Here is a 14,531-nt window from a genome sequence, read left to right as displayed (position 1 = left end):
CTGGGGGGGATGGTGGGTGGGGCATGAGACAGCCTCAGGGTCACAAAAGGGCCTGGGTTTTAAAAGAATAAAATTTATTGCCTTCTCATTCCTTGGGGAGCCCGCTGGCCGCTCAGACACCCCCGCCCGCCCCTGCGGCTACTTGTAGGCATTGGCCTTGTGCTTGGGCAGGAAGACGAAATTGGGCGGCACGGGTCCCAGCAGCATCTCACTGTGAGGAGGACGGGAGCAGGGTCAGGCCTGGGGCGGGGCGGCCCCCAGCCCAGCTAGCCCCACACCCACTGGCTCCCCGGTGCCCTATCTCCCAGGGCCTCGGCGGTTCCCGGGCACCTGATGCGGATCCAGTCGGCCGCCTTCTGGCTGGCCATGAGCGTCTCCAGGTAGTCGCGGCCCAGGTAGTAGGGCGGCCGCTCATTGATCCTCTGCGGGAGCCGCTCCAGCAGGCCCACGGGCACGTACCTGCGGACGGGGGCGCCGGGGAGGGGGTTGGGCTGGGCCTCCCCAAGACACCCCACCCCGCCACCCCGATCCCACCTGCACAGGAAGGAGAGCCACTCAAGGAGGAAGCGGCGCGTCTTCTCCACGCCCTGTGTGTCCGAGCCCCAGTGCTCCAGGCCGTAGTGTGCGAAGTCCCGCAGGATGTCCAGGCGCTCAGACGACGAGATGTCCCAATGCCGCTGCTCCTTGATCTCCGTGAACAGCCACGGCTTGAGCAGGGCGCCGCTGGGGGCGGGCGGTGGTCAGCAGGCCGGTGGCGGAACCCCAGCCCCTAAACCCATGGTCCCCAACCTCCCGGCCATGCTCACACAACCTTCAAAGCCCAAGGGTTCCAAGCCACAACCCTGAGCCTACAGCTACAGAAATTTCCAGTCTCCCCCGTCCCCATAAGCAGCCACCTCTGACATCTCCCTGCCCGGGGAATAACAGAGCAGGGGGTAGGCAGGCGGGCTGGGGGCACCGGCGTTGGGGACAAACTCAGACGCGCCCTCACCTTCCCCGAGCTGCAGGCTGGGCACTCAGGGGCAGCCCCGGCTGGTTCTTTGTATCCCCGCCCCGGGCACACTTACCGGGCGATCATGATCCCAGCGACGCCAGTCTGCATGGCGCAGTTGGCGTCCTCGTACGACAAGATGTCCCCGTTTCCTGAGGGACAGAGACTGGGGCCTCAGGGAGCTGCGTGCAGGCGGGGATGCCGGGGCTTCGGGAGTTCTTGTCAGCCCAGCAGCATTCCCCATCGGGGCAGGAGGGGGCCCAGGTGACGGGCGGGCCCAGGTGCGTGGCCTCTGGTGGCAGGGGACCCACCGAAAAGGGGCATGGGGCTGGCTGCTGTCACGCACTGCTCGATGTACCGCCAGTCGGCCAGCCTGGTGTAGCGCTGCTCCCGCGAGCGGCCGTGCAGCTGGAGGAGAGGCAGCCAGGTAGGGAGGGAGGGAGGGGCAGGGGGGCGGAGAATCAGACAGAGAAAGAGAGAGAGAAAGAGACCCAGAGAGCCCGGGAGAGACAGACTGAGAGAGAGAGAGACAGACAGACAGACAGACAGACGGACACAGAGATGGAGGGAGAGCCAAAGACCAGGAGGGAGGAGCAGGAAGGGAGGAATGGTTAGAAAGGGATGCGCCTCGGGGGTCCCAACACCCGCTGTGCCCCGAGACCCACCGTGACCAGCGCGGTCCCCCAGTCCCGCAGCTCGGGCAGCAGCCGGTGGGCCAGATTCACGCGCTCGTGGACGCCCGTGCGGAGCTTCACGGTCAGCGGCACGTCCAGCACCTGTGAGGACGGGTGTGGTTGGTGGGGCGCGGGGTCAGGCCGCGGGGGATGGCGGCGGTGGAGGGTGTCTCGGGCTGTACCTGGTTCATGCCGCGGACGATCTGCTGGAACTTGGCTGAGCGGTTCATGAGGGCGCAGCCCCCGCCCTGGGAGAGACGGGCGGCTCAGGCTTGGGACGGCTCAGGCTTGGGAACGCGAGACCCTGGCTGGGCCCGACACTCCCCTGCTGTCCTCACTGTACAGATGGGGAAAGCGAGGCCCAGAGGCCCACACAGGTTCCCCAGGGACTCCGCCCACCCACATTCTGCCCTTCGTGGGGCGCCAGGGTTGAGCGGCTGGTACCTTCTTGTACACGAGGTCGATGGGGCAGCCGACGTTGATGTCCACAAAATCCACCTCGATGGTGCGGTTCAGCAGCTCGGCACACTTGGTCATGGTGTCGGGGAAGGCGCCCTCAAGCTGTGGCGGGTGGCCAGGCAGTGGGTGGGGGCCCTCCCTGACTGGCCCTGTGCCAAGGCCAGCAGCTACTGGAGGTGCGTCAGGCTGGCACCTGGCCTGTGGCTGAGGCAGGGGGTCTGGGAGGTGAGCCAGGAGAACCCGGACCTGAACCTGGCTCTGAAGCATGGCAGCTGAGAGCCCCTCTTCCCTCGCTCCCTCCCTCCCTCGGGGCTGTACCGACCTGGACACCGAAGACATCCTCGCAGGGGTGGCGTTTGAGCAGGGCCCACTCAGACGTCTGGCCCTGCAGCAGGTTGATGCACACAGCCATCTCCCCGCACGTCACATCCGCCCCAAAGCGCTTACAGACCCGCCGGAAGGGCAGGTTCCCGCACTGGCGACAGCAGGGGACAGATTCACATGTGAGGGCACAGCAGGCAGGGAACCCAGACACCCGCCCAAGCCCCAAGCCCCCAGGGCGGGGAGGCAGTGGGCACTGCTGGGATGACCACGCTGCCAGCTCCCGGCCCACCTCACTGTGGGACCTACCGTGGTGAGGGGGGCAAGGTATAGTTTGCCACTGATGTCCAGCTGGTGGGAAAGAAAATGCACAATGAACCTCCACACTCCAACCTGGCTTTCAAGGCCTCTCAAGCCTCAAGCATCCCCAGTCTTTGCCCCACACGCTTTGTCCTGCCCCAATCAGCCTGGCTCCTTTTCACCTCCGTGCCTCTGCACAGGCCAACCAATCGCTCCACCAGGAATGTTCTTTTCTCCATGTTCTCCTCCACTGGAGACTTCTACTCAACCGTCAAAACCCCAGTCCCAATGCCCTCTCTTCCAGGAAGCCTTTCCCACTGCCCACCTCTGCCATAGCCCGGACCCTCCAGAGCTGGGAGTGAGTGTCCAGCTCTATCTGCCCCCAACATTGCTAGTGTCCTCTGCAGGAAGCCCATGACACATACCCGCTTCTTCTCACAGGGCTGCAACCTGACTACATCCTCATCTGTCAGGGGCCCGCAAGTCCTTAAAGGGCCACTGGGAGGGGCAACGGTGCCCGGCTCCTGGGGGGCCTGCTGGGCGTCACAGTTGTCCCGCCCTGGGGCGCCCTCAGCCTCCATGACCTCGGGGACAGTGGCTTCGGGAGTGGGGCCTGGCAGTTGGCCCTTGCTCAGCTGGCGCAGTGCCTGCTCTGCACACTTGAAGTGGATCTTGCGCTTTCGCAGTTGCTGCTGCAGGACCTTGTCCAGGCCATTGCGGACGGGCGGGGCCTGGACCAACCCCTCCTTCACCAGATTCTGGCCCTCGGGCCCCAGATGGGCCCCGGCAAAGCGGCAAGTCACACCATAAGGGCACCTGCCGAAGGTCTCAAAGAGCACACAGTGGGGGCCCAGGTCAGCTGGCTTGGTCTCCAGGTAGCGGCCCACGTCGTGCAGGAAGCGGCAGCGGTCGCCATAGAGACACTTGGCGGCGGATTCCTGCAGGGAAACAGGGAGGCTATGAGGGAGGACAGGGAGCTGCTGAGTCAGCCAGGCAGCCTGGGTTTGAACCTCAACTCTCTCCCCTCCTGACTGTGTGTCCTCAGACAAGTCAGTAACCTCACCAAGCCTCAGTTTCTTCACCTGGAAGACGGGAACAATAACGATACTTACATCATAACGTCATGAAGATTGAACGGGGGGTAGAGAGGCTCACACTCAAGGCCTCTGGGACTTTCTGGTGACAGTGACACTCACCTGGACCAGGGAGGGGCAGAGCCTGTTCTTGTCATAGTGGGTGGGCTTCACATGGGGCCGGCACTTGTTCTGACCCCGGGCCCTCTTCTGAGCCTGTGGCTGCTCCCGAGGCTCAACAGCCTCCTCTGTCTGCCCGTCCTCCGTCTGCCCATCCTCCAGCCGGATCCGCTTGGCCTCAGGCTCAGCCAGGTCATTGCCAGCAGGGTCTCCAGCCTCGGTTTCCTGGCTGGGCTTCTCCTGCCCTTTGGCTTCCAGGAATTCGTGGAAGTGCTCCTTGGTGGTTAGGTATCTGCCAGCAGAGGGGCAGGGGAAAGGAGGGCTTGTGGAAGAAGTCCCTCCCCTGAGCTCAGATTCAATGAACGCTGGGGAAAGGGACTGAGAACACTTGTCTCTGCTTACATGCTTCTACTCATGGGGTGCTCACTACTTAGAACTAGCCAGTTGCCAGCCTAGGAGCACCTCAAGGCCACAGGGAGGAACTATTTTGTTTACTTTCTTTATTATTTTTTGGCTGCGTCGGGTCTTAAGTTTCTGCACGCGTGGTCTTCATTGTGGCGCGCAGGCTTCTCTCTAGTTGTGGCGTGCGGGTTTTCTCTTTCTCTAGTTGTGTCGCGCGGACTCCAGGGCGCATGGGCTCTGCAGTTTGCAGTACACGAGCTCAGTGGTTGTGGCGCGTGGGCTTAGTTGCCCCCCAGCAAGTGGGATCTTAGTTCCTCCACCAGGGATGGAGCCCACGTCCCCTACATCAGAAGGCGGATTCTTTACCACTGGACCACCAGGGAAATCCCAGGGAGGACGTATTTTGTTCCTGGGTCCCCAGTGCTCAGACTGATGAAGTACAGGTGTGAGGTGTGAGGTGTGAACGTCCTCGGCTATGTTAGGCTAAAGGAAACTACATGTTCCCGCGTGCCTTACAACGGGTCCAGAGCCGCCACATTTCCTAGCATGCCCTTCAGCCCTACAAGCCCCAGCATGCCCCCTGGCACTCACTTCAGACACAATTCCCTGCCTGTAACTGCGGCTGGCCTGAGGTGCACTTGCGCTGTTCCCGCCATACGCTGGGACTACACTCCCCAGCACGCACTGCGGCCTCCGCCTCAAACCCCGCCCACCCCAGCATGGACCGCGGTGTCTTTCGCACATGTGACAGTCCCCAACGTGCGCGACCCCGGGTGCTCGCTGACCCTGCGAGCGGAGGAAGGGCCCAAACAGAAGAGCCTGCGAGCTTCCCGCGCTGGGCCGCTGCCCCAGCTCCCGGCACGCGCCGCTCGGGCCGCGCTACGGGTGCCGGGAAGGCCCCGTGAACTGCTCCCCCGACCCAGCGACTCACTGAAGTTTAATGGACGCTACTCCTCGTTCCGGCTCGATGGCTCCTGGGTCGCCACCACCACCACTCTCTGCTGGGGCTTCCACCGCTCCCTCCGCCATCGGCCCCCCTCACGCCCGCTTTGGAGTGTTGCGGCAAGGCCTTCCGGGTCACGCGTGTGTCTTCCCCGGTCTACTGGTGAAATGCGCATGCCCGGGTCGCTCCAAGTGACGCCATTGTATGCGCGTCGACGCAGTTGGGCGGAGCCTAACAGGGGGTGGGGCCTCGGGTCCCGTATATACCTCTGAGCCCTTTGCGGGAACCGGAAATGTTCAATAACCCACTTGGGGCTCTGAAACTGGCTTCCCGTCGGCCACAATCGGCCCACAGAAGTGTTTTGATTTCTTGCTGGGGTTTTTAATTGTTTAAATACTACTACTTTTATTTAGGGCATTCATTCAACAAATAACTCGTCGAGTGCCTGTGTGCTAGATGCTGTCCTAGATGCCAGGGATACAGTAGTGAATAAAACAGACCAAAAAATCCTTGTCTTTAAAAGCTGAGATAGGAGTGGTGAAGACAATGAACATAATACATAAGTAAGGTATACTGTATGTCGGACAGTAATGAAGCAGGGAAGGGGAAGTGGGAAAGCCATTTTTGGTGGTTGCAGTTCTTAATAGAATGGTCAGGGAAAGCTTCTTCACTGAGAAGGTAACATTTGAGTATTTTCGAAAGAAGTGAAGGAGAGAAATAGGGATATCGGACGAAAAAGTGTTCCACTTTGAGGGAACAGCCAGTGCAAAGGCCCTGAGGCAGGACCGTGCCTGGTGTGTTGGAGAAACAGTGAGCCCTGTGTGGTTGCTGCTGAGTGAGGGAGGGGGAAAGAGGGAGGAGGTGAGGGCAGGGAGGTGAAGGGGGTAGGTCTGGCAGGGCCTTGTGGGCCTTTGGGAGAACTTGGGATTTTACCCCGAGGGAAGTGGGAGGGCAAACAGCCAAGGACGGCAGAATCTAGTCCTCATTTTCCACAGTCCCCACCATGCCCTGTTGCACCCTCCTAAAGCTCCCTGTTGCTGAAAGAGCCTTGATGCAGTACAGGGACCTCAGGGCTCTGGACTCAGCCTGCCAGTTTCGAATCCCAGAACTTCCACTTACCATCTGGGAACATTGTCCTTTCTTTCTTTTTTTTTTTTTAATATTTATTTACTTATTTTTGGCTGCACCGGGTCTTAGTTGCCACATGAGGGATCTTCGTTGAGGCATGCCGGATCTTTTAGTTGTGGCATGGACTTCTTAGTTGTGGCATGCAGACTTCTTAGTTGCAGCCTGTATGAGGGATCTAGTTCCCTGACCAGGGATCGAACCTGGGCCCCCTGCATTGGGAGCTCGGAGTCTGGACCACCAGGGAAGTCCCAGAACATTGTCCTTTTTAAAATTTTATTTATTTATTTATTTTAAAAATTTATTTATTTTTGGCCGCGTTGGGTCTTCTTTGCTGCGTGCGGGCTTTCTCTAGTTGTGGCGAGCAGGAGCTACCCTTCATTGCGGTGCACAGGCTTCTCATTGCGGTGGCTTCTCTTGTTGCAGAGCACGGGCTTTAGGCGCATGGGCTTCAGTAGTTGTGGCACGTGGGCTCAGTAGTTGTGGCTCGAGGGCGCTAGAGCGCAGGCTCAGTAGTTGTGGCGCACGGGCTTAGTTGCTCCGCGGCATGTGGGATCTTCCCAGACCAGGCATCAAACCCATGTCCCCTGCATTGGCAGGCAGATTCCTAACCACTGCTCCACCAGGAAAGTCCAGAACCTTGTCCTTTAACTTCTCTGTGCCTCAGTCTCCTCATCAGAAAAATGGGGCTGATAGAAATATCTCTTTTAGAAAGTAAGGATTCAATAAATAACAATCAACAAATGTTAATGACTACTGTTGTTACTGTTACTTTATTACTATTATTTGCCTTGAATTACATTAACACAGTGCAGAATGGGAATAACCAATCCCTTAGCTCCCCCCTGCATTTCACTGCTAAACTTGACAGAGCTTTCCCTGAGCAGGAAGTGAGGCAGGGACTGTGTTCCTTGAGTGACAGATGGAGAAACTGAGGCCTGAGGAGGGAAGGGATTTGCCTGAGCCCACAACAGGCTCAGCACCAGCTTTTCTGAGACCTGGGAGAAAATGGAATGGGGGTGGGGAGCAGCTTGTCTTCCATCTCTGGCCTCGGCCGCCCTCTATAGGACAATCTGGGAATAAAACAGTGGAGTCGGGGACTCTGGAAGCAACCACAGCGGTCCTTGGGAGACTCAGCCCCCCTTACCCACCTCCAGAGACAAGAGCTCGCTTCTTCCTGAGGTGCCCGTCCCATTGCCTCCTGAGGATCTACCATCGTCTCCCTGACATCATCCCACGGGCACCCAGACCACTCTGGGGAGACAGTTGTTCAGGTGGGGAAACCGAGGCCCACAGAGGGCAACCTCAGGAATGAGCCTCCCCTCTGAACCTCAGCCTCCAAGGAGAACCCTCCTAGGGCTCCCTGGCTCTGCCCTGTGATGACCTGCCTTCTCTGTGTAAGGCAATCCTGGAACGCTTCCTGTGGGGAGGGGGAGAAAGGGATACTGTGGACTGGCCATTAATAACTACGGTATTAATATAAGTGACACACTATTAATTGCTTGCTTTTTTTTTTTTTTTTTTTTTTTTTGGCTGCACTGCACGGCTTGCGGAATCTTAGTTTCCCAACCAGGGATTGAACCTGAGGCCCTAGCAGTGAAAGCGCCAAGTCCTGACCACTGGACTGCCAGGGAATTCCTGTTAATTGTTATTATTTATTATGTTATTATAATGGTGTAATATTAATCATTTACCAGTAGCTAGACAATTTTGAGCACTTACTGTATGCCAGGCTCTGTTCTAAGGTCTTTTCATGTATTAACTCCGTTATTCCTCTCTCTGATCTTATGTGGAGGGAACAGGTATTCATCCCAACGCTACCTGAATCCACGGGCTGCAGAGGTCCCTGGCCCAGGGGCTGCCCCACCACCTAGCCAGAGACCTGGGCATCAGCCTCCCCGCCTGTCTCTCTCCCAACAGCCTGTCAGTCCCCATGTCCTCCCTGCTTTCTCTCCAGGGTCTCTCTCTAGTCTATCCCCTCTCCCACCAACACCCCTTCCAGGCCTCAATCTCCCATCCTGCCCCCAACAGTCCAGCCTCCCACAGCTCTTTCTAAAACACAGATCTGACCATGGCCCTCCCCTTCTCCCAGTCCTTCCATGGCTCCCTACTGCCCCAGCCCTGTTCCACAGCCCCAAGTTTCCTGCATTATCCAGCCCCTGCTGCCTTCCCCAGCTTCATCCCTCTTCACCTCCTCCCTCCCTAAACTCAAGCACCAAGTTCATTCCAGACCTCCCATGAGCCAGTCTTACCTCCCAGCCTTTGCACATGCTGTTCCCTCTCCCAGGAACACTATTCCCTGCACCCAGTCACCTTGCTTATTCCACTCACCGTTCTGTTCTCAACTTCTCCTTCTTTGGAAAAGGGATGCGTTGAGGATCTTCCCCATTAAACTACGAGCCCAGGGCTGGTGGGAGTCAGGTCTGCTCCAGTCACTCTGTGTTGCCACCATGCAGCACCGGCCCTGGCACACAGTAGGTGCTCAGTGAACACTTGCTGAGTGAATGCATCTTGTCACAGCTAGGGAAACTGAGGCAAGGGGGCAGGACCTGCTGGGTGGGGGGTCCCACCTTCACTGAGGATTTGGCAGGAAGCTGAGGACTTCCCAGGTGTCAGCCTGGAGAGCGTGGGGACGTTGAGAAAGATGTCCCCCGCCAACTCTGAACCAGGCGTGAGTCGTGCCAATGCCTGACCTTGGCTGATCTGAGGAAGCAGGAGGGAGGTAGGTCACGCTGGGGCCCCGAGCAGGTGGAGAGACTGAGGCACCCAGGAGGGGGTGGGGCAGAGCCTTGGGAAGGTACCACTGGCACTCAGCCCAGTCACTGGGGCTCCCCTGCCTCTGTCCCTTTCTTTTATTCTTCCTGTTTCTGTCTCAGTTTTTTTGGGGTCTCTTTCTGTATTTCCTTCTCTCTGTGTGTCTATCTCATATCTTTCTCTGCATTTCTCTTTCCCCCGTGTGTTGTCTCTCTCCATCTTTCTCTCTGCATCTGTCTCCATTTCTCTGCTGCCCCCCCCAGGCATCTCCCCCCTCTGTCTCTCTCACCCTCCATGTCTCTGTCTCCCCTGCCCTCTCTCTGTCCCTCTCAACCAGGCCAGATAGGGGAGGAAGCACAGGGCAGGTGCAGCCTGGGCTCTTTGCCCGTTGCCGCCAGGGCCGCCCCGGATTTGTGGCTGCGCCTCCTTTATCTGGGGCTGCAGCTGCCCCTTATCTTCTGGCTTCAGGACACGAGACCAGGATTAGGGCAGCCTGGGCCAAGGACGAGAGAAGGCAGGGCCAGGCTGGCGGGTGGCGAGAGCCAGGGTGCTGGGATGTATGTGGCGCCTGTGAGCCTCAGGGGCTGGGGCTGCCGTACGCATGAGTGTGTGCGTGTGTACTATGTGTGTCCGTGTGAGTGTGTGTGATGGTGTATACGCATTTGCAGAGTATGATTGACTTTGGGGGACATCTGTGTGCGTAATTGTGTGTCTGCGTGTCGATGTGCGTATTTAAGAGTCTGTGAGCGTGTGTCTGTGTGTCTATTGTATGTGTGTGCGTGGATACACACATAGTGTCCACACATTTGTGGCTTCTGTGTGTGGGGGGGTGTCTGTAAGCTCACAGAAGGTCTTCAGCCCGGGCCGCACCTCTCAGGTGTCCCCCAACCCCAAGGCCCACCCCACCCACCTCCCCTCCCCTCTGCCCCCAGGCCTGATGGCTTTTCCGCCTTGCCGACATGGGCCCCCAGGGACAGGGCCCTCGATCTGTGACCTGCGGCTGCAAATGGCCCTGTGGGGATGGCTGGCGGCCTTGCTTTTCCCATCCTCTTCTGGAACAAGTCAGCTCCTTCCTGCCACCCACAAGGCCTCGTGGGCCCCATTCCAGCCAGTCGGGCCGGCTCCTTCCCTGGTCCCCGCGGCCCTTGCTCTGACCCCCAGCCAGGAGTGGGTGTCCAGCTGTGCTCCCTGTAGGGGCTGAGGCCTCTCTCGGCCCTCAGCATCATCCAGCTCTTGGTGAGGATAACTTTGTCAAACCAAGAGCCCCGAAACCTGGTTTCAGGGAGCCTCTTGGCTGATAATCAGCAGCCCTGTGCTGAGCTGGCCCAGTGACCCTGGGCGATCCCCCTCATGTCTCCATGGGAAGACAACACTCACTTCCCACAGCCGCGGGTCTGCACTGGGCACAGAACAAACACAGGAACCATTTCACAGATGGGGAAACTGAGGATCAGCAAGCTCAGCCACCAGCGCTGGGGGATGGAGTAATGCTTATTGTGGGGGGATGCTCTGGCTGGGGGGCAGCTGGAGGGACAGAGGACACAGAGGGTGCCGGGCCACTTCCACCCCCACGGGGCTGCTCCCTGGAGGGGTCCCCGAGGTGCAGCCCTGGGCCTGCAGGGCCTGGACCAGCTCCTGGTGCTAAGATGGAAACTTCTCCACCAGCCAAGTCCGCGTCTTGGCCAGCGGCTGCTGGCCTCCCAAAACCTCCACCTAGGCCTCCACCCATGAACAGAACACTCCCCCTGGGGAGCAGTGACCATCAGGGGAGGGCAGGGGGCCAGCCCCCAGGGGACAGAGGTGGAGGAGCAGCTGGGGGCCATGGCTGAACGTTCTGGAGTCATCCAGCCCCAGATTTGAACCTCCACCTTACTGTGTGACCTTGGGCCAGTGTCTTGACCTCTCTGATCCTCGGGTTTCATAACTGCCACGTGGGCTCCAAGCACGCTGGGGAAGGGGAGGCGTTGCCTGGAGCTACCTGGGGGTGGTGAGGAGGCAGTGAAGGAGCGGAACTAATTTCCCGGCAAACACTGGGGTGGAGGGGGCGGGCAAGTGGCGGGGCCTGGGTTCTGGCTGCCCCTGCACTGTCCCACCTCTGCCTCAGCCTTGACCTTGGGGCCAGCAGGCTCAAATCAGCCCCAGGGGCCACAGGCCCTTGGGTGCCCCTGCTCTTGGCTGAGCTTCTTCCCCACCATCCGTGCACTGGGGAGACCACAGTCCCTGGCCCGGGCTGCACTTTCAGCGTGGGAGGTTCAAGGCTGAGTTCCACCCACCCTGCCCCACAGCAGCCCCAGTCTGGAACAAGGAAGGTTTAAAAATAAAGCATTGTAAATACCCGTGTTTCCTGCAAATAGAACCAGCCCCTGAATCCCCTAAGCCTCCCGGGCAGCTGGGCCCAGACGGCTCCTTGAGCGGGGTGGGGGCCAAGGGTGGGCGTGCCCGTGTGTGCCCCAGTTCCCGCTACCATGTGAGTCAGCCAGTGTGACAGGGTGACAAAGCCTGTGGTTGGCTACAGAGAGTGGCCCGGGTGCTCGGTTGTATGAGGTGACACACTGGTGTGCGAGGGCATCACACCTGTGTCTGGTGTGAGCACGTGGGGCCGGCCCCGAGCGAGGCAGGGTCTCTGTGGGCCTGAGTGTGATGGGGGGCCTTCTCCGTGTGTGACTGGGTCAATGTGTGTGTCCCTGAGTGTGGAGGGGTCTCCTCCCAGGCCGGAGTATGACCGGGTCTCCCCATGGTGGAAGGTGGGCATGGGTCCTACTCGCCCCCCCTGGGCCCCGCCCCTACGCCCCTGCCCCTGCCCACCCCAGAGGAAGAACCGAGTCTTTCAAGTCGCCGTTACCAGGGCAACCGTTTTACGAGCATCCACATGGTGGGCACATGTGTGTGTCCTGCACCCCATGTGTCTGCACGCCCCCTCCCCCATGGCCCCCAGCCCAGCCGGGGAGGTGTGGGCAAGCAGAGACGGCCAAGGGGCAGCTGGTGACAGCTTAATGATGGCTGGCCGGGGTGGGGGTGGGCTCCTGGTCTGGCTACGTGTATGCAGGGGGGCTGTGTTTCCCGGACCAGCCCAGCATGTACATGTGCGCCCGAGTGTGCTAGCAGCAGGGTCTCCTCGACTCCTGTGCGTGTATGGCTGTGGGGTGGGCACCCGGTGCTCGGGGTTGAGTGTGTCAGAAGGTTTTGTGTGAAAAGCATGTGTGTGTGTGTGTGTAATGATCTGCCGAGTGTACACGTGTGCAGGAGTAATCCTACCCTGTCCCCTGGAGTCGCCCCTGGAGCTGCTCTGAGGGCCAGTGGGCTGCTAAGCGTGTGTCTGTGTCTCTACAGGGAACTGTGTGTGTGTGTGTGTGTGTGTGTGTAGGGATGGCGCTGTTCTCAGAAGGGTGTCCGGGTATGCGTGAGAATGAGGATGGTGCTGGGTGTGACCCTGCCTAGAACAAGGTTTGGGGGTCTGTGCGTGAATGGCCACCAGTGCCTCAGCCTTCCCTTCAGGCCAGGGTGTGCGTGTCACTGACAGTGAGTCCTTAGCGTCACCAGTAGTGACAGACGCTTGGGCACTGCTCACCTCCAGCGGGCATGGTTACTCATACTTAACTCATCTGATCCTTACTGCAGCCCTAGTAGGATCTACTGCTAATACCCCCTGTTACAGATGGGGAAAACGAGGCACGGAGAGGCGAGCACGGACCCCTGTTCTTTCCATCCTGGACCGTGACGGGGCAGCCGCAGCGCCGCCGCTTTGACACACGCTCACCCTCATGCCTCCACTCACCCACCCACAAACTCACAATCGGGCTACACCCTGCTCGCGCATCCAGCGCGACCCACACCCGCATGAGCCCGCTTACAGCCGGTGATGCTGCCTGAGTGTCCCCTGTCACCACGTACACTGCGTAGTAGTGCAAGTTGCACAGGCCGCTGGCCGGGGGTGTGTGTGTTTTGGGGCGGGGGGGGGGTCTTAGGAAGACCTAATGCCCTTACAAACCCCCAGGCTGCTGGAATCAGAGGAATGCAGACGGCCTGAGTCAGAGTGAGGAGGCCCCAAGAAATCAGGCGGCGGGAGTGAGAGCCAGAGCTCCCGGCCCCAGGAACGCGGGCGGCGGCGGGGACCCTGCGGGCAGGAGCCTAAGTGCTGCGGGCCGAGGGCCGGGCTGCGCGGCCGGTGTTTCTCAGTAACTAGGCCGGGGCGGGGCGGGGCCATGGCGGGTCCAGCCCCGCCCACCTCGCCACAGTCCCGCCCCCGAGTCAGCTTGGGGGCCGCTAGGGGGCGCATTGGGAACGCGGAGCCGTCGGGGAGGGGGCGGGGTGGGTTTGGGCTCGCTGACGGGTCGGGGTTAGCCCTGGGCCTTGGTGCTCGGGAGAACGCCGTCGGGTGCCGGGGGTGGGAAAGGTATCCCCCCGCAGGATCTGGCTCGGACGCCAGACTAAGGAGAAATGCCACTTGATGAGGGGCGCTGTGGACAGCGGGCGTCGTCGTCAGTCTTAGGGTATCACTTGATGTTTTAGGGGAAAACTTTGGGTCTCAGTTCTCTGCAATGACTTTCTTAGGAAGGGGCCTTCTTTTGCTTTCTGGAAAGAGGACCTGGGGAGGGACTAGGAGCCCCACAGTACTCAGTGGGGTGCGGGGAAATTGTGGGCCATGATTACCGCCGGCCAGGGGAGTGTTGTGGCTCTTAATTCCGCGAAGGGGGATCTGCGGAGGGGTCTTGAGAGGTCCCGGATTTACGGAAGATGCGCCGTTGGGGTTCTTGGAGCGGGGGAGGGAAACTTTTAATCTGGAGGGACTCTGTCCCGGGGGTTCCCCGAGGGGATTCCCTGGTGAGGGGACTTCTTGGGGCCTTGTTTCCGGAAGGGGACCGGGCAGGACGGGGGGAGGGGTCTGGCAGTAAGACCAGGTTCTCAGTGGAGTGGGGGGACGCTAAAGGTCGAGGGACTGGTGTCAGGGGCGCTGTGGCTCTTACCTGTGGGAAGGGGCCCCCGGAGGGGGGCATTTTGGGGCCCTGGCTTTTCTAAAGGATCGCCGCCGGGGTCGCTGGGGCCGGGGGACAACGCCGTCTAGGGGGGTGCTGTGGCCCCGCCCCCTTGCCACCTGCGCTCTTCAGGCACCCTCGGGCGGGGCGGGACGGGGCGGGGGCGGCTCCCTGTCCCAGGAAATCCGAGCCACCGCCCCTGGCCCCGCCCCTGGCCCCGCCCCCGGCCCCGCGCCGGCCGAGCTGTCCGCGGCGGGAGCGGCGGAGGTGGCGGGAGAGAGCGCCGTGGAGCCGCTCCGAGCGCCCGGGCCCCTAGCGCCGCCGCCCCGGAGCCCCGCGCCGCGCGCCGAGGCCGCCCGCGCCGTCCGTGCGCCCCTGCGCCCCGCGCCCTCCGAG

The 14,531-nt window shown here is 60.3% G+C and overlaps 1 protein-coding gene and 1 long non-coding RNA gene across 2 annotated transcripts; both read right to left on the bottom strand.

Moving 5' to 3' along the window:
* Nucleotides 1-57: 57 nt before the first annotated feature.
* Nucleotides 58-5,455, bottom strand: DUS3L (dihydrouridine synthase 3 like). The gene is made up of 13 exons (XM_059918664.1): nucleotides 5,272-5,455; nucleotides 3,942-4,230; nucleotides 3,171-3,683; nucleotides 2,755-2,796; nucleotides 2,447-2,599; nucleotides 2,110-2,226; nucleotides 1,848-1,913; nucleotides 1,657-1,767; nucleotides 1,303-1,399; nucleotides 1,068-1,143; nucleotides 535-723; nucleotides 331-459; nucleotides 58-211 (listed from the first exon to the last, which is right to left on the bottom strand). Exons 1-13 carry the CDS (start codon nucleotides 5,367-5,369, stop codon nucleotides 139-141), a joined length of 1,953 nt encoding a protein of 650 aa, XP_059774647.1. The 5' UTR covers nucleotides 5,370-5,455; the 3' UTR covers nucleotides 58-138.
* A 1,222-nt stretch (nucleotides 5,456-6,677) lies between these two features.
* Nucleotides 6,678-14,262, bottom strand: LOC132364110 (uncharacterized). Its single transcript, XR_009502700.1, has 3 exons — nucleotides 14,127-14,262; nucleotides 8,740-8,872; nucleotides 6,678-7,097 (listed from the first exon to the last, which is right to left on the bottom strand). It is a non-coding gene; the product is annotated as an uncharacterized LOC132364110 (long non-coding RNA).
* Between the last annotated feature and the right edge of the window lie 269 nt (nucleotides 14,263-14,531).

The sequence above is a fragment of the Balaenoptera ricei genome, chromosome 3 (assembly GCF_028023285.1).
Source record: "Balaenoptera ricei isolate mBalRic1 chromosome 3, mBalRic1.hap2, whole genome shotgun sequence".
NCBI lineage: Eukaryota > Metazoa > Chordata > Mammalia > Artiodactyla > Balaenopteridae > Balaenoptera > Balaenoptera ricei.
Note: the sequence above shows the minus strand (reverse complement) of the source record. Positions and strands in the feature narration are given on the sequence as shown.